The 23,351-nt window shown below is 50.2% G+C and overlaps 1 protein-coding gene across 1 annotated transcript in view; it reads left to right on the top strand.

Annotated features, from left to right (window-relative positions):
• MMS22L (MMS22 like, DNA repair protein) overlaps nucleotides 1-23,351 on the top strand; it is a 126,843-nt gene that overhangs the window by 24,370 nt on the left and 79,122 nt on the right. The window contains exons 5-16 of the mRNA XM_032976713.2: nucleotides 2,122-2,209; nucleotides 3,663-3,801; nucleotides 4,309-4,402; nucleotides 6,738-6,847; nucleotides 9,589-9,702; nucleotides 10,749-10,949; nucleotides 11,825-11,881; nucleotides 12,374-12,493; nucleotides 13,137-13,369; nucleotides 14,360-14,510; nucleotides 15,055-15,139; nucleotides 16,097-16,433. Coding sequence (XP_032832604.2) covers nucleotides 2,122-2,209; nucleotides 3,663-3,801; nucleotides 4,309-4,402; nucleotides 6,738-6,847; nucleotides 9,589-9,702; nucleotides 10,749-10,949; nucleotides 11,825-11,881; nucleotides 12,374-12,493; nucleotides 13,137-13,369; nucleotides 14,360-14,510; nucleotides 15,055-15,139; nucleotides 16,097-16,433 — 1,729 coding nt within the window. The remainder of the gene's footprint in view (nucleotides 1-2,121; nucleotides 2,210-3,662; nucleotides 3,802-4,308; nucleotides 4,403-6,737; nucleotides 6,848-9,588; nucleotides 9,703-10,748; nucleotides 10,950-11,824; nucleotides 11,882-12,373; nucleotides 12,494-13,136; nucleotides 13,370-14,359; nucleotides 14,511-15,054; nucleotides 15,140-16,096; nucleotides 16,434-23,351) is intronic.

Below are 23,351 nucleotides of genomic sequence, written 5' to 3'. Positions count from 1 at the left end.
CACACAGACATACGCACGGGCTTACACACACAAAGACATACACACGCACGGGCTTACACACAAACATACACACTCACGGGCTTACACACAGACATACACACGCACGGGCTTACACACAGACATACACACGCACGGGCTTACACACAAAGACACACACGCACGGGCTTACACACAGACATACACACACACGGCTTACACACAAAGACATACACACACAGGCTTACACACACAAAGACACACACACGGGCTTACACACAAAGACATACACACACACGGAGGCATGGGCTTACACACACACGTGCTTACACATAGACATACACACGGGCTTACACACAAAGACATACACACACGGGCTTACACACAAAGACATACACACACGCATGGGCTTACACACAAAGACACACACACACGGTCTTACACACACATGCACAGTTTTACACACACGAGTTTACACAAAAGACAGACATGCACGAGCTTACATACACGCGTAAGTTTACACACACAGACATACACACATGCAAGAGCTTACGCACGCACGGACTTTTACACACGTTTGGGCTTACACAAATACAAATATACCCCGTATAGCCTTAACAAACTGTTGGGCCAAGTGCTGTTAGCGAGTAGCACCTTTGAAGGCCGGCATGGCACACGAGGGGGTGGATGGCCAAGTACCACGCACAGCCGCCTTTGTGTTCCTAGCGGCGACGTCAACACATTGCACCAGGTTCTAATTTCAGGCTGAGTCAACCTATTAGAGGCCCCAGGACCGCTTCAGATGTTCATCACTGATGTTGGCCATAAGCAGGAATCGAACATGGGTCATCAGGGTTTGTCACGCAGCTCACTAACCACTTATGCCACGTATAACATAGACAAATACACAAATATAAACAAAGACAACATTCCCGTGTAGCCTACACAAATTGTTGGGGCAAGTTCTGTTAGCAAACACCCGTTAAGGTTGGCATTTTGCACGCGGGGGTGGTGAGGTCAGCACAAAAAAAATACAGAGATTCCCCCCGTATAGACTTTAACAGACTGTTGGGGCAAGTGCTGTTCGCGACCACCTATCAAGGCCGGCACGGCACATGAGGGGGTTGGTGGCCAGCACCACGCCCAGCCGCCTTTATCTCCTGAGTGGCCATGTTTACACACCGCACCAGGATCTCATTTGAGGCTGAGTCGACCTAGGGGAGGCCCAGGACCGGTTCATATAATCGTCACTGATGTTGGCCGTGAGTAGGAATCAAACTCTGGTCGCCAGGTTTGTAGCGCAGCGCGCTAATCGCCACACTACCACTCCCCACTGGTCAGCACACACACGCACACATACGTTAACTCGCACACAACACAGTGGTGAGTGATGATGCGCCACCAGGTAAGCTCAGCCTTCAATGAGTCACCTGCTAATTCCCACCTCTAGTGCGGTCATCTGACCTCAGTGCCACCCTTCCCAGAATGCTTTAATTTTGTTTTGTTCCCTGCATGCCCTGCTGCTTAGGGAGCTGTATGTGGGTGTGCCACCCCCTTGTGTGTCATGGCGGCCTTCATCCGTACTCGCTAACAGCGCTTGCCCCAAAATTCTAATTCTATAGGTTGGGGGGGGGGGGTCTTTGTATGTATATCTGTGTGTGTTTGTTGGCACAGTAGGGGGCACATTTGGTGCATCGGCCAGTCATCTCAGTCAGTCGACCCGTCATCTTAGTCAGTCGACCCATGGCACCTGGGTCTGCCCTGTTACCTCCTGCCAGCGGGCGTTCAGCACTTCACGTGGCCTCAACGTGCACATGGCCTGGCACAGGCGCCATGGTGACGTCACCGCCACTTAGTGGCAAATGACGCTTGTTGTTGTATGTGTATAGGGGAGCGGTAGTGCAGCGGTCAGCGCGCTGCGCTACGAACCCAGCGACCCGAGATCGATTCCCGCTCACGGCCAACAATGTTGACGATTATCTGAATCGCGTTCTGGGCCTCTCCTAGGTAGATTCGGCCTCAAACGAGTACCTGGTGTGGTGTGTAAATGTCGACAAAGGCGGGCCGGCCGTTGTTGCTGGCCACACCACCCCCTCATGTGCCGTGCCGGCCTTCATATTTGTGTGTGTGTGTGTGTGTATTTAGGGCAGCTCAAAGGAATTCACTGTGAAGCTGAGGGCATTCGGAAGGAGTGCGTGAAGTTCATGCTGTATGTCCGCATCTGCATCTATCGGTGAGAGCATCGGCAGCATCATCTCACGTACGCACGTTGGACTTCTTTCGCACCACCGTACGTAGCAGGCCGTGCAAATTGGAGGTGCGGGGAAAGGACAACCAATTGAACAAAGAGCAGTTGTAGATACTTTTTTTAAAAGTCTATTGTGTTCAATCTATGCAAGTATGTGGGTCACTGTGTGAGTCTATTGGTCTCCATGTGAGCCTGTGGTTCTCTATATATGTACTTGTGTGGAACTTCTTTCGCACCACCGTACGTAGCAGGCCGTGCAAATTGGAGGTGCGGGGAAAGGACAACCAATTGAACAAAGAGCAGTTGTAGATACTTTTTTTAAAAGTCTATTGTGTTCAATCTATGCAAGTATGTGGGTCACTGTGTGAGTCTATTGGTCTCCATGTGAGCCTGTGGTTCTCTATACATGTACTTGTGTGGAACTTCTTTCGCATCACCGTACGTAGCCACCAATGCTAATCGGAGGGTACGGTGAAAGGACAACAAACTAAACACAACAACGAGCGGTTCTAAAGAAATACGTTTGTCAATCTAAATGATGATTTCAAAGTGGCAGAGCTCCCAATGGCTTCCTAATATCGGTAAGGAAGAGCGTTCCAGACGGCCGCAGAACGCGCGTCTGAAAGCGGCGTGCGATGCGGTGACCGTCTTGATTCGGTGGCCAACATCTGTTTTTTTAAAGTATATCCAAGTATATTGAAAACAAATGACTTAACTACGCTCTTACAAGACAAACCCTGCACTACCGCACGCTGCACCATGATCATCGTAGTAATATTGCCATGTTTGTGTACAGGATGTGTGATGTGTATGCATGTGCATAGTATCTTGAATCTGGAAAGTTTGTCCAATGCCACGTCTATGCGTGTATATATCGTATTATTAATGTGTGCCGTGTGAATACGTGTATATTATATCGTGTGTGTATTGTATGTTTAACGTGTGTGCTTCGTTTAACTGGTGTAAGTATGACGTTTGTAAGGTGTAAGTGTGTGTGCAACGTGTGTGTAACATGTGTCGGTGTAATGTGTGTAAATTGTGTGTAATGTGTGTAACATTTATGTGTACACTGTGTGGGTACTTTTGTGTATTGTGTGTGTAATGTGTGTGCAGTGTGTACCACTTCTGGCTGCATCTCCACTCCCCACACAGTCAACTCCCCTACAGGACTCCCTCCCATCCTGTGTAAACGTGTGCATGTCTGCTGTGTGTAACATGTATGTGTGTGTACGCTGTGTGTGCACGCTGTGTGTGTAACGTGTGTGTAACATGTGTCTGTGTACGCTGTGTGTAACATGTTTTTGTGTATGCTGTGTGTAAGGTGTGTTGTAACATGTATGTGTGTATGCTGTGTGTAAGGTGTGTGTAACATGTATGTGTGTGTGCTGTGTGTAACATGTATGTGTGTACGCTGTGTGTGTGCTGTGTGTACCCACAGCTGGCTGGATGTGTGCACCCCACACACAGTCAGCCCTCTACAGGACTCCCTCCCGTCCCGTGTGCTTGTAGAGCTGAGCTCCTTGCTGCAGCACCTGGGATCACTGGGTGACTTCCCCGTTCACCAGCCCTCCGCTAAGGTACGCGGACACGTCCACCGTGCCTTCTGACGGTGCCACGCTAACAGCACTTTGCTCCTTCAGTCAGTCCTGGGCACGTAGGCGGGTGTTCGTGTGTGTTGGAGCGCGTGTCTTAAGTTGTGTACGTGTGTCTGTGTATATGTGTATGTGTGTGGGGAGCGGTGGCGCAGTGGTCAGTGCACTGCGGTTCGAACCCGGCGGCCTGTGTACGATTCCCGCTCATGGCCAACACCAGTGACGATTGTCTGAACCGGTCCTGAGCTTCTCCTAGGTACCTGGTGCGTTGTGTAAACATCGCCATGAGGGAGACGAAGGCGCCCCCTCCCCCCCCCCCGTGTCTCGTTCCGGCCTTTATAGGCGCTTGCGAACGGCACTTGTCCCAACAGTCTGTTGAAGCTATACAGGGGATCTTTGTCTTTGTGTTTATTGCGGGAAGTGGTGGTGTATTGGCTACATGGGGTGTCTGTATTTTCATTTGTTATTCACCTCCTGTAATCTTCCCTGCAGGTTTATCCTCCGTCCTGGCATTTATTCCACCTCAACTTAGACATGAGATGGGCCTGCCTGGACATTTTATATCGACTTCAGGAGAAAACAGCAGGTGAATTGACTGTGCGTGTGTGAGATCGAGTGTGTGTGTGTTTGCAAGAGTGTCTGTGGGGAGTGCTAATGTAGCAGTTAGAGCGCTGCGCTACGAACACAGCGACCCGAGTTTGTTTCCCGCTCACGACCAATAACAGTGGTGAATATCTGAACCGAATCCTGGGCCTCCCCTAGGTCGACTCAGCCTCAAGTGAGTACCTGGTGCGGTGTGTAAACATCGTCACTGAAGCAGACAAAGGCGGTCGGGCGTGGTGCTGGCCACCCGCCCCGCTCGTGTACCGTGCCGGCCTTCATAGGTGCTCGCTAACAGCACTGGCCCCAACCGTCTCTTAAAGCTATATGGGGGATCTTTGTCTTTTGTAAGAGTGTATGTGTGACCGAACATGTGCGAGTGTGTATGAGGTTGTATGTATGTATGTATAACTTCTTTCGCGCCGTACATAGTCAACCGTGCTGTGAATGTCATATGAACACTGAATGAGAGAGAGAGATGTACAAATATAGACTGAGACCCTCGGCTCAAAACTAGGATGTAAGCAGCGCTGAAACAGTATTTTCAACATGCCCATTATGCCCATTATGAACCCCATGTGAGATAAAACACCTAGGCCCAGTCTCAAACTCATGTTCTTAGCCGTCCTGGTCAATGTCTTTGACAGAGCTATTATGAACCATTAGCATTTGCTCTGCCTTCACAATTCCCACCCTAACTATCCCCAGTCACCTCTCCCACTTTGCACCTCAAATCCAAACTGGTACTTTAAACTTCACAACGGTAACCGTCCACTCAACAGTCCACCCACCCCCCCCCCCCCCCCCCACTCGCTCTCAGACACACACACGTGGCTCAGAAAATAGAGTAAAAAGGGCATTTAATTAAGCTCGCTGGTAATTACGGCGATCTGGGACCCATACACACTACGGCTCCCTCAAGAAAATCAGAAGTTTAAAGGGAGGAGTTTTATAACTGCATGTTCAAACTGACGGGATACTTTGAAATTCATTTCACTTGCATTCACGCATTTGCTTCCAGCCATAGAGTCCCTCGACAGTGCTCGTGAAATAAAAAAAAATCAGCGCTTCAATCAAACGAGTTTACATTTCTTAAAACGCAAATAATTAACGATGGCCTTGTCGGAGATGTCAAACTAAAGTATTTAAACTATTTGTTTTTATGTTACCATGCGAGGCCCACTGAGCTCTTTAGCTTTTTTTTCAGAAGCGACCTGGCCACAATTGATGGCACTCTTTTAAGCGCACGTTGATCCTAAATGTGGAGGGAAATACCGGAGGACCCAGGGACAAATCCACGTGAGCGTGGGGGGAGAGACCGCACACTCCAAATATACAGCAGTAGGCGTCAGGGTCGGAATCGAACCCACGGCCTCCTGTACACCAGGCGAGGTAGTTAACATCTCCTAGACACCGTGATGATGATGAGAGAGAGAGACACGAAAACTTCAAATATACAGCAGCAGGTGTCAGGGTCGGGATCGAACCCACGACCTCCTGTATACCAGGCGAGGTAGTTAACATCTCCTAGACACCGTGATGATGATGATGAGAGAGAGAGACACGAAAACTTCAAATATACAGCAGCAGGCGTCAGGGTCGGAATCGAACCCACGGCCTCCTGTATACCAGGCGAGGTAGTTAACATCTCCTAGCCACTGTGATGATGAGAGAGAGAGACACGCACACTCCAAATATACAGCAGTAGGCGTCAGGGTCGGAATCGAACCCACGGCCTCCTGTATACCAGGCGAGGTAGTTAACATCTCCTCGCCACCACAGCACCCTGAGCCAGCACCACTCTCGCGGGGTTCATAATGGCCACGTCAGAGATACTGAGCCGGTAATGCTAAGGATCTGCGTTCGAGTCCTTAGTCTGGGTGTCTCTGACAGTGGTTCATGATGGCTGTGTCATAGTCCTTCAACGGTATGTGGGGAGCGGTAGTGTAGTGGTTAGCGCACTGTGCTACGAACCGGCGGTCTGAGTTCGATTCCCGCTCACAGCCAACACCGGTGACGATGATCTGAACGGGCCCTGGGCCTCCCCGAGGTGGACTATGACTGCTTGGCAGAGTGCGTAAATAATCAGCACTGGGGAAAGACAAAGGCAGCCGGGCATGGTGCTAGCCACACAGAGCCACTCGTGCGCCATGCCGGCCTTAATTAATGTGCGCTCGGTTAACAGCACTTGACCCCGACTGCGTATGGATATGTGGGGGGGGAGGGGATCGTTGTATTTGTTGGTCCAATTATATGTGTATGTATGTGCGTGTGCGTGCGTGTTTGTGCGTGTTTGTGTGTGTGTGTGTGTTTCACAATAGGTATCCAGCCATATAGATTTGACTGTGAAACACCCAGCTCGTTTATTGATGACCTGGTTCGTTCGTTAATGACCGACCTCGTTCAAGTTGCCGTTAATAAACACAACAAGGTATGTCTCTCTCTCTCTCTCATGTCCTTAAGTATTATTTTTTGCATTGTCTAGAGACCCCATCAGAGACCAGTCTGTCTGTCTTTGTCTAAGAGACTCCACCAGTCTGTATGTCACTGTCTAAGAGACCCCATCAGAGACCAGTCTGTCTATCATTGTCTAGTGACTCCATCAGAGACCAGTCTGTATGTCTTTGTTTAAGAGACTCCATCAGAGACCAGTCTGTCTGTCTTTGTTTAAGAGACTCCATCAGAGACCAGTCTGTATGTCATTGTCTAAGAGACTCCATCAGAGATCAGTTTGTCTGTCTTTGTTTAAGAGACTCCATCAGAGACCAGTCTGTATGTCATTGTCTAAGAGACTCCATCAGAGACCAGTTTGTCTGTCTTTGTTTAAGAGACTCCATCAGAGACCAGTCTGTCTGTCATTGTCTAAGAGACTCCATCAGAGACCAGTCTGTCTGTCATTGTCTAAGAGACTCCATCAGAGACCAGTCTGTCTGTCTTTGTCTAGAGACTCTATCAGGACCAGTCTGTCTGTCTCTATCTAGAGACTCCATCAGAGACCAGTCTGTCTGTCTTTGTCTAAGAGACTCCATCAGAGACCAGTCTGTCTGTCTTTGTCTAAGAGACTCCATCAGAGACCAGTCTGTCTGTCATTGTCTAAGAGACTCCATCAGAGACCAGTCTGTCTGTCTTTGTCTAGAGACTCCATCAGAGACCAGTCTGTCTGTCTTTGTCTAAGAGACTCCATCAGAGACCAGTCTGTCTGTCTTTGTCTAAGAGACTCCATCAGAGACCAGTCTGTCTATGTCTAAGAGACTCCATCAGAGACCAGTCTGTCTGTCTTTGTCTAGAGACTCCATCAGAGACCAGTCTGTCTGTCTTTGTCTAAGAGACTCCATCAGAGACCAGTCTGTCTGTCTTTGTCTAAGAGACTCCATCAGAGACCAGTCTGTCTATGTCTAAGAGACTCCATCAGAGACCAGTCTGTATGTCTTTGTCTAAGAGACTCCATCAGAGACCAGTCTGTCTGTCTTTGTCTAAGAGACTCCATCAGAGACCAGTCTGTGTCTTTGTCTAAGAGACTCCATCAGAGACCAGTCTGTCTGTCTTTGTCTAAGAGACTCCATCAGAGACCAGTCTCTCTGTCTTTGTCTAAGAGACCCCATCAGAGACCAGTCTGTCTGTCTTTGTCTAAGAGACTCCATCATAAACTGGTCTGTCTGTCACTGTCTAAGAGACGCCATCAGAGACCAGTCTGTCTATGATTATCTAGTGACTCCATCAGAGACCAGTCTGTCTGTCTTTGTCTAGAGACTCCATCAGAGACCAGTCTGTCTGTCATTGTCTAAGAGACTCCATCAGAGACCAGTCTTTGTCTGTCATTGTCTAAGAGACTCCATCAGAGACCAGTCTGTCTGTCTGTCTTTGTATAGATACTCCATCAGAGACCAGTCTGTCTGTCTTTGTCAAAGATACTCCATCAGAGACCAGTATGTCTGTCTTTGTCTAAGAGACTCCATCAGAGACCAGTCTGTCTGTCATTGTCTAACAGACTCCATCAGAGACCAGTCTGTCTGCCTTTGTCTAGAGACTCCATCAGAGACCAGTCTGTCTGTCATTGTCTGAGAGACTCCATCAGAGACCAGTCTGTCTGTCTTTGTCTAGAGACCCCCATCAGAGACCAGTCTGTCTGTCTATCATTGTCTAAGAGACTCCATCAGAGACCAGTCTGTCTGTCGTTGTCTAAGAGACTCCATCAGAGACCAGTCTGTCTATCATTGTCTAGAGACTCCATCAGAGACCAGTCTGTCTGTCTATGTCTAAGAGACTCCATCAGAGACCAGTCTGTCTGTCTTTGTCTAAGAGACTCCATCAGAGACCAGTCTGTCTGTCTTTGTCTAAGAGACTCCATCAGAGACCAGTCTGTCTGTCATTGTCTAAGAGACTCCATCAGAGACCAGTCTGTCTGTCGTTGTCTAAGAGACTCCATCAGAGACCAGTCTGTCTGTCTATGTCTAAGAGACTCCATCAGAGACCAGTCTGTCTGTCATTGTCTAACAGACTCCATCAGAGACCAGTCTGTCTGTCTTTGTCTAAGAGACTCCATCAGAGACCAGTCTGTCTGTCTTTGTCTAGAGACTCCATCAGAGACCAGTCTGTCTGTCTTTGTCTAGAGACTCCATCAGAGACCAGTCTGTCTGTCTTTGTCTAAGAGACTCCATCAGAGACCAGTCTGTCTGTCTTTGTCTAAGAGACTCCATCAGAGACCAGTTTGTCTGTCTTTGTCTAGAGACTGCATCAGAGACCACTCTGTCTGTCTTTGTCTAAGAGACTCCATCAGAGACCAGTCTGTCTGTCTTTATCTAGAGACTCCATCAGAGACCAGTCTGTCTGTCTTTGTCTAAGAGACTCCATCAGAGACCAGTCTGTCTGTCACTGTCTAAGAGACTCCATCAGAGACCAGTCTGTCTATGTCTAAGAGACTCCATCAGAGACCAGTCTGTATGTCTTTGTCTAAGAGACTCCATCAGAGACCAGTCTGTATGTCTTTGTCTAAGAGACTCCATCAGAGACCAGTCTTTCTGTCTTTGTCTGAGAGACTCCATCAGAGACCAGTCTGTCTGTCTTTGTCTAAGAGACTCCATCATAAACTGGTCTGTCTTGTCATTATCTGGAGACTCCATCACAGACTGGTCCGTGAGTCTATATTCTCATCTCTTGTTGTTTTTTCCACAGCTAACGCCATTCGAAGAGGTCACTCAGGACCCGTTTCCCTGTGGCTGCGTGCGAGAGATGTGGACAATGGTTCTCATATTCCTCAATCATCGACACAAAACGTTCCTCACCCAGGTGAGGGAACGGCTCACCGCAAGAGCTCCCTGCATGGGTGGGCCCTACCACTGGCGGTTGTGTGAGTGCGTGGTTGCACCTTGAACCCCCCCCACCCCCGTCTGTCATTGTCTAGAGACTCCATCAGAGACAGGTCTGTCTGTCAGTCTTTAGAGGCTCCATCAGACACTGGTCTGTCTGTCTGTCACGGTCTAGAGACTCCATCAGAGATTGTTCTGTCTGTCAGTCTTTAGAGGCTCCATCTGACACTGGTCTGTCTGCCACTGTCTGGAGACCCCATCAGAGACAGGTCTGTCTGTCACTGTCTAGAGACCCCACATACACTGCTCTGTCTGTCTTTGTCTCGAGACTTCATCAGACACTGGTCTGTCTGCCACTGTCTGGAGACCCCATCAGAGACCTGTCTGTCATTGTTGAGAGACCCCATCAGAGACTGGTCTGTCTGTCTGCCATTGTTAGGAGACCCCATCAGAGACAAGTGCATCGTGAGCATTGGAGCCGATGTAATAGGGATTTGACTTCCTCTGCCACATCCAAGAAATGTCGCACCGTCGACACCTTGACCTCCATAACTTTCTTCATAGTCTCACGACCACCACCAACCACCACCGTCTGGACTTTGGTCTTTTTTTCCTCTTTGTTGCCGACCTCTGGGTGCCACTCAAAGGGGCGCCACCGTGGCTAGGAGATGTTAACTGCCTCGTCTGCTATCCAGGAGGTCGTGGGTTCGGTCTCGACCCTGACGTCTGCTGCTGCTGTAGATTCGGAGTTTGCGTGTCTCTCTCTCCCCGTGGTCGCGCGGATTTTTCTCCGCGTCCTCCGGTTTTTCCCCCCTACGTTTTACGAATCATCGTCACGTGTTCAGAGTATTTAACTGCGCTAAATTTCCACACGACGGTAAGCCGCTTCGTTGGGCTGTCACTTGAAAAATAGCTACGCAGCTCAGTGGGCCTTACCTGGTCAAGTTAAAATAATTTATTCGTAATAATTTAATGAGTTATTAACGATGTCCTCTGATACAATCGCCGCGTTGTTGCATCCCGCAGCCATTCTGGGCCGAGTTCTCTCTCGCACTTGGACACGCGACACAGGGAGGAGGAGGAGGAGGTGGCGATGGTGGTGGAGGAAGGGGAGGCGTGGTGGAGGGGTTGAGGGGAGCGAGGGATCCCCTCGCCATGGGCGTTTGGCTGCTGGCTAACGTCGCGTCACTTGGGGCGAAGGCGACGCGGGGAGGGGAGGAGGAGACGGTGAGGTGGAGGGGCGGGAAGAGGGGGCAAGGGGTGAAGGGGGGGGAAACGGAGACCAGTGGAGGAGGAGTGGGAGACGGTGAGGGGAGAGGAAGGTGGGGCGGGGGGGGGTAGGCAAGGAGTTATGGGTTGGGGTCGAGGTTAGAGTCGGGGTAATGGAACTGCTAGGGCTGGTGTTAAGGGTTAGCGTTTACATCAGTTCTGGTGGTGGGGTTGGTGGTTGCGGTAGGGGTCGTGGTTAGGGATAGTATTAGGGGTTGGTTTTCGGGTCACGTTTGGTGCTATGGATTTTTGGCTGTGTCCGGGTTGGGTTAAGTGATATACGTGAGGGTTACGTCCAGCATTTGGGCAACACCTTCACATATTCATATGCACACTCACTCACCCACCTACTCACCCATTCAAAGACAGACAAAGGTCCATCATATAGCCTTTAACAGACTGTTGGGGCAAGTGCTGTTAGCGAGCACCTATGAAGGCTGGCACGGCACACGAGGGGGTGGGTGGCCAACACCACGACCCCGCCGCTTTTGTCTCCTTAATGGCATCGTTTACACACTGCACCAAGTACTTATGTTGAGGCTGAGTTGACCTAGAGGAGGCCCAGGACTGGTTCAGATAATCGTCACTAGTGTTGGCCTTGAGTGGGAATCGAACTCAGGTCGCCGGGTTAGTAGCGTGCAAACCGCTACACTAATGCTTTCCACAACTTACTCATTCACTCACTCATTCACCCACACTTTCGTTCATTCACCAGCCCACCTAACTACCCACTTACTCACTCGCCCATTCACTCACTCAACCACCTACTCACTCATTTGCTCACTCATCCACCCACTCACTCACTCGTGTGCTAATCCGTGTTGTGAATCCAGTTTCAGAGTAATTGGCCGCTGATGGAGGAATTCCTGAGGAAGTGTTTCGATTCACAGGTATGAGTGCATCGTCAACAGTATCCTCTGCTCTTAACTAGTGACATCACTATCAGCAGCAGCATTTTCATAACTAATCAGTAGCATATTTTCATCGTTAGTATCATCGGCTGTATCAATATCAGCTGCATCATTACCGTCATCATCATCATTCACCAGGAGTATCAACATCTTCGTCATGCACCTCATCACCATCAGCAACAGCAGCAGCATCATCAGCAGCAGCAAGAGTAGAAGCCGTATCTTTACAGCTTCGTATTCCCCGAGGGACCACAGACACGTGGGAAGGCAGCAGCAGCCAGGCGGTGAGAAACCAACACTACCAACAATTTTTGGTGATGATGGTGGTGGTGGTGGTGATGGTTGGTGGTGATGGTGGTGATGGTGTGATGGTGATGGTGGTGATGGTGGTGATGGTGGTGATGGTGATGATGGTGATGATAATGATGATGATGGTGGTGATGGTGGTGGCGTGTCGTCGACTCTCGTTAGCACTGCCAGAGAGAGGAGTGTCTCCGAGCCAGCCTCATCCACACGCTGTCCCTGTGTGACCTCTGGGAGCCGAGCGTGGCTGTGGTCGCCTTCCTGTGGGAGTTCTACAGCAAGCGGCTGGTGAGGAAGCGGAGCCGGTGGCCTCTTGAGCACGTGGGGGGGGGGGGGGGGGGCACTGTTGTTTGAGTGCCTGGGACCGGGGGGTTGTCTAAATATGTCTCTTAAGGAGTTCATAATGAGCATGTTGGAGAGGGAGAGCTGGTAACTCCGCAGAGCCTGTGTTCGGCTCCTGCACATCGGTGTGTCTCTTTACTGCCCCTACTGGACATCTGTGAAAAAGAGCGTTGTAGCTCATCGGATTTCTCCAGTATAGATACACATTCCGATTCTTTCTATTGGAGGATGTTGCGACAGTCAATGCCGTGTCAGGGCTACAAACCAGTAGCTTTTGAGTACCTGGTTTGAGTCCTGGGTCCGGGTCTCTCTCTCTCCTTATCTCTCTGTCTCACTCTCTCTCTTTGGAGGGTCATTATGGCTGTCAGGGCTATAAGCCGGTAATCTCGAGTTCTTGGGATTATGTCTTCTTTTTTTTTATTTTAGGGACTTTAAAAGGGCTGTGTCAGACATATTCTGACATCGTGGGTTTTTGAGTCCTAAATCTGTACCTCTGTGAGTAATAATATAAGCCATTAATCTCTTGAGTTCCTCGGCTCAAGCCTTCATCCAGCAGTGGATCGATCGTGGCTGATGGTCTCTCGTACAGAACGATCTCTTCAACGTGCCGAGGCTCGGCCTGCAGGGATTGGTCAACGCCACCACCTCACCTGCGCTCCAATTAGCCGAAGTCCGGGCGTGCTGCCCGCTAAGCCCTGCCCACCGTGCCAATTCCATCCAATCACGGAGCAGCTTCCAACTCTTCGTGGCCATCCTTTCTGGCTACCTGATTGGTCGATGTGGGAGACCCGGTATGCGATCGTGGGCCCAGATCAAGGGCAGGTGAGAGGAAGCAGAAGCGCATTATGGCCAATTTGCGAGTTGGCGTGAGTGGAAATGCAGTGTAACCCATGGTCCTGTTAGTTCCAACTCGGTTGTGGGTATGTGAATGAGTGGGTGATTGAGTGGATATTTGGGTGGGAGACTGAATGAGTGAGTGGATGGGTGAATGAATGAATGAGCGATGAAGTGAATGAGTGAGTGACTGTCTCGGTAGTAGTGATGAGTGATAAAGCGAATGAGGGATTTGGTGTCTGGCTGGGAGACTGATTGGTTGACTGAGTGAGTGGGTGGATGTATGGGTGGGTGGATCAGTTAGTGGTTGGGTAAGCGAGTGAAACTTTGTGTGAGCAGGTGAGTGGATGCCTGGCTGGGAGACAAAATGAGTGAATGTATTGGTGAGTGGGTTAATGAGAGGGTGAATGGGTGAGTGAGTGAATTTAATGCGTAGCCTTTCGTGACCAATATTTTCCATAAGAGTTTTTGGTTTAGATCGCGTCAATATATAAATGTGTCGTTAAACCCGCCACCACCCGGCACAACCAAGACACCAGTGTGCTGAACTAGTAACGAATTCGCACGTTTTGTTTACGGGACAACCCTTACTAATTGGCTCTGTCGGGTGGTGGAGGTTTTAACGACACATTTATATTTACGCGATCTAACCCAAAAAAAACCTTATTATGAGTGAGTAGATGTCTTTGTGTGGGTGAGTGAGTGAGCGAGCCACCCAGCGACCTCTCAATTCAACTCACTGTCGCCTCCCTCCCTCCCTCCCTCCCTCCCTCCCTCCCTCCCTCCCTCCCTCCCTCCCTCCCTCCCTCCCTCCCTCCCTCCCTCCCTCCCTCCCTCCCTCCCTCCCTCCCTCCCTCCCTCCCTCCCTCCCTCACCTACCACCCTCACTCCCTCACCTACCACCCTCCCTCCCTCACCTACCACCCTCACCTCCCTCACCTACCACCCTCACCTCCCTCACCTCCCCTCCCGACACAGAATTTACTCCAAATTCCATAAGCGGCGGATGCAGGACCTCGGCGAGGCCGGCATCCACAACTTCGTGCGCCTCTTTCTGTCTATCGCGGTGGCCGTAGCGGAACGGCAAGAGACGTCGCAGGCTGCGGAGGAAGGGGCGGCTGAGTCGGACGTGAGCTCGGGTTTTTACGCAGGGATGGGAAGGAGCGATGCTTGCGCGTTTTTATTTTTAATTGTGTATATTTTTTTTTAAATAATAATTTTTATTAACAGAATGTTTTTCTAATTATAATGTTTAACTTTTTTTTTTTTTTGCTTTGCGCAGCTCAAAAAACTTTAAGCGTCCAGCAACAAACGGCGCTATCACGGTTGTAACATACGAGTTGATGAGTTTATTTATTTATTTCATTTACTCATCAAAGAAGGCAATAAGTGCTTGGGAAAACAGACGATTCGCGGGGGGGGGGGGGGGCGGGGGGAAGGGAAGGATTTACAAAGTGGAGCGGAAAGTCGAAGTGATGTGACCTACGGTGCCAAACCATCACACCTGGTTTGGCAGGTGTGATGATTTGAACCGAGTTTTTTTTCTCACCCCACACCCCTCATTTCACGTCACATGATATCCCGTGAGCTTACGTATAACTGCGTTCAAATGACTCGCCATTCGATGGGTCGACTCCTTTTTTTTTTGGGTTTGGTCACGGTTTTATCTTCAGCTGCAGGAAGTGACGTCACGGATGTTGGAGCTGCTCGACCTGGTGGATGCGGACTCGATGGCCGTGCGTCTCGCCGTGTGGAGAGGTGAGTGGGCTCGCGATGGCCGTGTCCGACACACCGGGTCGGGGACCGAGTCAAGGACTTGATGAGTAACTACACGGTCAGTGTCGACACGATACTCTACTCTTTCTATCTTACCAGGTAAGGGCGCACTGAGCTGTATGGCTCTTTTTTGGAAGCGACCTGGCCAACACAAATTATAGCTCAACTAAGTGCCTTATCATCGTGTGGAAATTTATAGCGGCCAAATACTCTATGAACGCATGACGTAGATTCTGAATGTGGGGGGAAAATCCGGAGGACCCGGAGAAAAATCCACGCGACCACTGGGAGAGAGAGACACGCAAACTCCAAATATACAGCAGCAGGCGTCAGGGTCGGGATCGAACCCACGACCTCCTGTATACCAGGCGAGGTAGTTAACATCTCCTAGTCACCGTGATGATGAGAGAGAGACACAAACTCCAAATATACAGCAGCAGGCGTCAGGGTCGGGATCGAACCCACGACCTCCTGTGTACCAAGCGAGGTAGTTAACATCTTCTAGCCACCGTGATGATGATGAGAAAGAGAGACACGCAAACTCCAAATATACAGCAGCAGGCGTCAGAGTTGGGAACGAACCCACGACCTCCTGCATACCAGGCGAGGTAGTTAACATCTCCTAGCCACCGTGGCGCCCGTTTTAACACGGCCATCACTCACTGACTCTCCCATGCACTCTATCGCTTTCGCTATCCGCCCACTCACTCGCCGTCCCTGTCGGCTCCTCACCTGGCAACTCCCACTCACCCGCCAGCTCGCTCACATCGCTCACTCACCCACTCACTCACCCACTCACCGACCCACTCATCCTCGCATTTACTCTCTCACTCACCTATTTTCTCACCCACCCACCTGTTCACCTACTCACTCACTCATCCACCTCTCCCCTCCTCACCTCTCCCATCCTCATCTCTCCTCTCCCCTTTTCCTCCCCAGGCCTCTTCTCGCTGTGCCACCTGCGCTGTGACCCCACCGCGGTGGCCCCTGCGCTCCTCTCCGTGCCGTCTCGCCTCTGCTCGGAGCTCGGCTCGTTGGTCGCGGCCCCCCCCCCCGTGCCCCGTGGCGGTGGCGGCGGGGGGCCGTGGTGGCCCGTGGTGGCCTCCTACCTCGAGTGGACGCGCGACGCGCTCGACTCCGGCCCGGGGTGGCGGCCGTGGCTTGCGGACCTGCTCGCCGGAGGCCTGGCCGACGCCCTCCGGGCCGCCGCCGCCAGCAGCCGCGCCAACTGGCATGAGGGCCTCAAGTTCCTGTGCGACGTCGTCGCCACGATGAGGTGCGGTCGTGATGGGTGAGGTGCGGCGGTGGTGATGAGGTGCGGTGGTGGTGTTGGTGTAGGTCGTGGAGGTGGTGATAGTAGTTAAGATAGGGGGGGTTGGTGGTGGTGGTGGTGATGATAGAGATTTGATGGTGGTGGGGAGTGGTAGTGTAAGCGGTTAGCTCGCTGCGCTACGAACCCGGCGACCCGAGTTTGATTCCCACTTATAGATAACACCAGTGACGATTATCTGAACTGGTCCTGGGCCTCCCCTCGGTCGGCTCAGCCTCAAATGGGTAGCTGGTGCGATGTGTAAACATCGCCACTGGGGAGACAGGCAGCCTAGGCGTGGCGTGAGGCACCCAGCCCCTCGTGTGCCGTGCCGGCCTTCATAGGTGCTCACTAACAATTTTTGCCCCAACAGTTTTTTAAGACTCTACGGGGATCTTTGTCTTTTGAAAGGTGGTGATGGTCGTGGTGATGGCGGTGGTGGTGATGATTGTGGAAGTGGAATTGATGATGCTTGTTCACTCGCTCACCCACCCGATCACTCGCTGCTCTCCACCCCTCGTATGTGTAGTGGCGTAAAAGGGGTCACAATGGCGTTAGCGCCCATTGCTATCACGAGAGTGGAAGCGTACGTCGGGATTCTCTCTGCCACCAGAATTGGGTTGACATGGAAGCGGGCATAGGGGGCATAGTTCTGGTGAGGGTCGGAGAAGGAGCAAGTGAGGACGTGATACTCTCTGTGAACCCGAGAGGGCACTTGACCGGGACAGAGTCGCGAGGGGGCCCAAAAGGGGGCTCGGGGGACACGTGATGAGGGTCAAGAAGCTTCTGGAAAGATCCAGAAGTGGGCGTGGCAAGGCCACGCTCAGCGGCATAAAAGCCGGGGTCCTGAGAGCGATCGAGGCTCTGGGGGAAGTCGGCACGTCCTACGGTCCTCGCTCTTTGGTTTTCGCCCTGGGTCGTCGGTCTTATACGTGACGGGATGGTTGTCAGTGCGTTACTGACCGACCTTGTTCTATAGTTGCCCTGTTGGGGTCTAGTTAACTTGTGAAATGTTCCGTAGCGGTCCCTGTTGGGCTGAGTAAGTAAACGTGTTGCCTCCCAAGTTCAAGTGTGTGCCTCCAATAAAGAACACTACGTATATACTCTTTGATCTTGATTTGCAGCTTTCGTGACTGCAGGAATCCATACTCTTTGGTTCTTTCGGTAAAGTCACGTAGGTAGAAAAATAAAATAAAATAAACACTACATATATAAAACGTATATACGTATACACTTAGATAAACTAGAATGAGTGAAACTTTTCAGAATTGAAAGGTTCACATGGGAACAGCCTCAGCGAAGATTTTCATTCCTTATTCTCAATGCACTCGCTCACAAAAAAACAACCACAGATGAGCGATTAATGTCGGCAAAAATATCAAACTTCTCAAAATTCTTAACCCCCTGTTGGAAAATTATACATTTTAACGAAGAGAACATCTTCATAAAATTGCATAAATAAGCATTTCATTATCCAGGCTAAACACTTCTTATTATTATTATCATGAGTGTCTTGAGGCCGGCTTTCATGATCAGTATCTTGAGACAGGGTTTCAGGATCACTGTCTTGAGTTGAGACCGGGTCTCAAGGTCATTGTCTTGAGTTGAGACCGGGTCGCAGGATCAGTGTCTTGAGTTGAGACCGGGTCTCAGGGTCAGTTTCTTGAGTTGAGACCGGGTCGCAGGATCAGTGTCTTGAGTTGAGACCGGGTCTCAGGGTCAGTTTCTTGAGTTGAGACCGGGTCTCAAGGTCATTGTCTTGAGTTGAGACCGGGTCTCAGGGTCAGTTTCTTGAGTTGAGACCGGGTCTCAAGGTCATTGTCTTGAGTTGAGACCGGGTCTCAGGGTCAGTTTCTTGAGTTGAGACCGGGTATCAGGATCAGTGTCTTGAGTTGAGATCTGGTCTCTGTCTTTCCCTATCTTTGTCTCTTTCTCCCTCAGTCTCTGCATCTCTCCTCTCTCTAACCGAGGTCAGTGGGCTTTTCGCGCAGTGCGCAAATACCTAGCCATGCAAACACATGCATATATATATACACATGGATCATAAACACACAATTATGCGCATAGAGTTTTATAGAGGCACACAGCAAAAATATAAGATCCCACATATAGCCTTTGACGGACTGCTGGGGCAAGTGCTGTTGACGAGCACCTATTAAGGTGGGCACAGTGCACAGGTATGGGTGATGTGGTGTGGCACCATGCCCACCCGCCTTTGTCTCCCCGGTGCTGATATTTCCACACTGCACCAGGTAATCAGTCGCAACTAAAAAAAAATGCAAACTATTTTTTTTTACTTTACCGGGTAAGGCCCACTGAGCTATATATCTCTCTTTCAGAAGCGACCTGGCCACAAATGATAGCTCAGCCAAGTGGCTTGTCACGTGAAAATGTATAGCAGAAAAATTACTTTAAATGCACATTCATTCCAAATGTGGTGGGGGAAAAAACGGACGACCCGGAGAAAAATCCATGCGACCACGGTGAAAGAGAGATATGCAAAGTCCAAATATACAGCAGGCGTCAGGGTCGGGATCAAACACATGACCTCCAAAATATCAGGCAAAACAGTTTACATCTCGCCTCCATGGCACCATTCAAGGCTGAGTCGACCTAGGCGAGTCCCAGAACTGGTTCAGTTAATCGTCACCGGTGTTGGCCGTGAGTGGGAATGGAAGGCGAGTCATGCAGCGGGGACAACCGGTCTCCGCTCTCACACTCACTAACCCTAAACGTACATACACACATACACACGTATTCATTAACTGTGTATATATCGCTTTGTAGGTGTACACACGTGTGTATGTGTGTCTGCAAGCTCTCATTAAGGTCACAGGTTAGTAGCATTGTCCACGAACCACTCGTACACACTCGCTCGCCACACTCACGGTGGCTATTATTATTACTACTACTACTGCGCTTGTTTATCCAGGAAAGCTCACGGAGTCTCAAGACTCTTTTACGAGAGGGTCCTGCTCAGTTTTCGGATGTTGCTGTCGTGGTGATGGCGGTGGTGGTGATGATTGTGGAAGTGGAATTGATGATGCTTGTTCACTCGCTCACCCACCCGATCACTCGCTGCTCTCCACCCCTCGTATGTGTAGTGGCGTAAAAGGGGTCACAATGGCGTTAGCGCCCATTGCTATCACGAGAGTGGAAGCGTACGTCGGGATTCTCTCTGCCACCAGAATTGGGTTGACATGGAAGCGGGCATAGGGGGCATAGTTCTGGTGAGGGTCGGAGAAGGAGCAAGTGAGGACGTGATACTCTCTGTGAACCCGAGAGGGCACTTGACCGGGACAGAGTCGCGAGGGGGCCCAAAAGGGGGCTCGGGGGACACGTGATGAGGGTCAAGAAGCTTCTGGAAAGATCCAGAAGTGGGCGTGGCAAGGCCACGCTCAGCGGCATAAAAGCCGGGGTCCTGAGAGCGATCGAGGCTCTGGGGGAAGTCGGCACGTCCTACGGTCCTCGCTCTTTGGTTTTCGCCCTGGGTCGTCGGTCTTATACGTGACGGGATGGTTGTCAGTGCGTTACTGACCGACCTTGTTCTATAGTTGCCCTGTTGGGGTCTAGTTAACTTGTGAAATGTTCCGTAGCGGTCCCTGTTGGGCTGAGTAAGTAAACGTGTTGCCTCCCAAGTTCAAGTGTGTGCCTCCAATAAAGAACACTACGTATATACTCTTTGATCTTGATTTGCAGCTTTCGTGACTGCAGGAATCCATACTCTTTGGTTCTTTCGGTAAAGTCACGTAGGTAGAAAAATAAAATAAAATAAACACTACATATATAAAACGTATATACGTATACACTTAGATAAACTAGAATGAGTGAAACTTTTCAGAATTGAAAGGTTCACATGGGAACAGCCTCAGCGAAGATTTTCATTCCTTATTCTCAATGCACTCGCTCACAAAAAAACAACCACAGATGAGCGATTAATGTCGGCAAAAATATCAAACTTCTCAAAATTCTTAACCCCCTGTTGGAAAATTATACATTTTAACGAAGAGAACATCTTCATAAAATTGCATAAATAAGCATTTCATTATCCAGGCTAAACACTTCTTATTATTATTATCATGAGTGTCTTGAGGCCGGCTTTCATGATCAGTATCTTGAGACAGGGTTTCAGGATCACTGTCTTGAGTTGAGACCGGGTCTCAAGGTCATTGTCTTGAGTTGAGACCGGGTCGCAGGATCAGTGTCTTGAGTTGAGACCGGGTCTCAGGGTCAGTTTCTTGAGTTGAGACCGGGTCGCAGGATCAGTGTCTTGAGTTGAGACCGGGTCTCAGGGTCAGTTTCTTGAGTTGAGACCGGGTCTCAAGGTCATTGTCTTGAGTTGAGACCGGGTCTCAGGGTCAGTTTCTTGAGTTGAGACCGGGTCTCAAGGTCATTGTCTTGAGTTGAGACCGGGTCTCAGGGTCAGTTTCTTGAGTTGAGACCGGGTATCAGGATCAGTGTCTTGAGTTGAGATCTGGTCTCTGTCTTTCCCTATCTTTGTCTCTTTCTCCCTCAGTCTCTGCATCTCTCCTCTCTCTAACCGAGGTCAGTGGGCTTTTCGCGCAGTGCGCAAATACCTAGCCATGCAAACACATGCATATATATATACACATGGATCATAAACACACAATTATGCGCATAGAGTTTTATAGAGGCACACAGCAAAAATATAAGATCCCACATATAGCCTTTGACGGACTGCTGGGGCAAGTGCTGTTGACGAGCACCTATTAAGGTGGGCACAGTGCACAGGTATGGGTGATGTGGTGTGGCACCATGCCCACCCGCCTTTGTCTCCCCGGTGCTGATATTTCCACACTGCACCAGGTAATCAGTCGCAACTAAAAAAAAATGCAAACTATTTTTTTTTACTTTACCGGGTAAGGCCCACTGAGCTATATATCTCTCTTTCAGAAGCGACCTGGCCACAAATGATAGCTCAGCCAAGTGGCTTGTCACGTGAAAATGTATAGCAGAAAAATTACTTTAAATGCACATTCATTCCAAATGTGGTGGGGGAAAAAACGGACGACCCGGAGAAAAATCCATGCGACCACGGTGAAAGAGAGATATGCAAAGTCCAAATATACAGCAGGCGTCAGGGTCGGGATCAAACACATGACCTCCAAAATATCAGGCAAAACAGTTTACATCTCGCCTCCATGGCACCATTCAAGGCTGAGTCGACCTAGGCGAGTCCCAGAACTGGTTCAGTTAATCGTCACCGGTGTTGGCCGTGAGTGGGAATGGAAGGCGAGTCATGCAGCGGGGACAACCGGTCTCCGCTCTCACACTCACTAACCCTAAACGTACATACACACATACACACGTATTCATTAACTGTGTATATATCGCTTTGTAGGTGTACACACGTGTGTATGTGTGTCTGCAAGCTCTCATTAAGGTCACAGGTTAGTAGCATTGTCCACGAACCACTCGTACACACTCGCTCGCCACACTCACGGTGGCTATTATTATTACTACTACTACTGCGCTTGTTTATCCAGGAAAGCTCACGGAGTCTCAAGACTCTTTTACGAGAGGGTCCTGCTCAGTTTTCGGATGTTGCTGCTGCTGCTGCTGCGCGCGATCCCAATTCAGCAATTTAGTGGGAATTTTTTTCCGGCATTGAGATATTTTCCCCCAATGTCGGTTACATTGTACGTTTTTTTTTTGTCGCTACGAGAGGAAACCGGAGAACACGGAGATTATCCCATACAGATACAGGGGGAGAACGTACAATTTCTACACATGCAGAAAGGCACCCGAGTTGGGAATCAAACCCCCCAGGTCCTTCTTGCCGTGAGACACAAGCAGGGTCATCACTGCTGCCGCCACCCTAGCCGCCTATATGTGGACACGTGTGTGTGTTTGTGCCTATATGTGCGTGTGTGTGTACACTCGCTCCCCTCCGTGTTTAATATTCCTCGCTCATCCCCTGCCCGCTTGTTAGAGGCTGAGCCGTGTTTGCCTCTGGCCAAGAGTCTTGGGATTTTAACCCCAGCCTAGAACACAGCAGCCCTCACCCAACCCCGCAACCCACACATCATCCTCCTCCAAGCCCCGTGTATGTAGCAGCAGCAGCAGCTCACACCACCACCACCACCAACCAACCCCCTTCTACCACCACCATCGCCACCACCAACCAACCCCCCTACCACCACCGCCACCACCACCGCCACCACCACCCCTCTTTTTCATCTCCCACTTTTATAATGCCCTTATATATTTATTTAGTGTCCCGAGGGCCAAGCCGGGTCGGTCTGTGTTTTTAAAAATCACCCGACCGCCCTGTCACTCATCCGTCTCCCTGCTTGTGTGTGTGTTTACGTGTTTGTTTTGTTTGTTTGTGTGTGTGTGTGCTGCCTGCCTCGCCTGCCTGCATTGCATACGTTTGTGTGTTTGTGTATACGTGTGTTGTGTGTGGTTATGCAAGTGAGTGTGAGAGAGAGAGTGTGAGTGCGCGTGTGTATGTATGTCCATGTGTACATGCGTGTGTTTTGTCTTTTTTTGTGCTGCGGGGAGCGGGAATGTAACGGTTAGCGTGCTGCGCTGGGGACCTGGCAACCCGAGTTCGATTGCTGCTCACGGCCAACACCAGTGAAATATCTGAACTTGTCCTAGGTGGACTCAGCCTCAAATGAGTACCTGATGCAATGTGTAAACATCGCCCACTGCGGAGACAAGGCGGCCTGGTGTGGTGCTGGCCACTGACCCCCTCGTGTACCGTATCGGCGGGCTTCATAGGTGCTCCCTAGCAGCACTTGCCCCAACAGTCTGTTGAAGGATATGGTGAGGATCTGTGTCTTTGTGTGTGCGTGTGCGTACCAGTGAGTATATTTGTGAGTATGTGAGAGTGTCTGTATGTGTGAGTCTTGCGTGTGC

The sequence above is a fragment of the Petromyzon marinus genome, chromosome 60 (genome assembly GCF_048934315.1).
Source record: "Petromyzon marinus isolate PM22_M1 ecotype Great Lakes invasive population chromosome 60, UKy_Petmar_22M1.pri1.0, whole genome shotgun sequence".
Classification (NCBI taxonomy): domain Eukaryota; kingdom Metazoa; phylum Chordata; class Hyperoartia; order Petromyzontiformes; family Petromyzontidae; genus Petromyzon; species Petromyzon marinus.
Note: the sequence above shows the minus strand (reverse complement) of the source record. Positions and strands in the feature narration are given on the sequence as shown.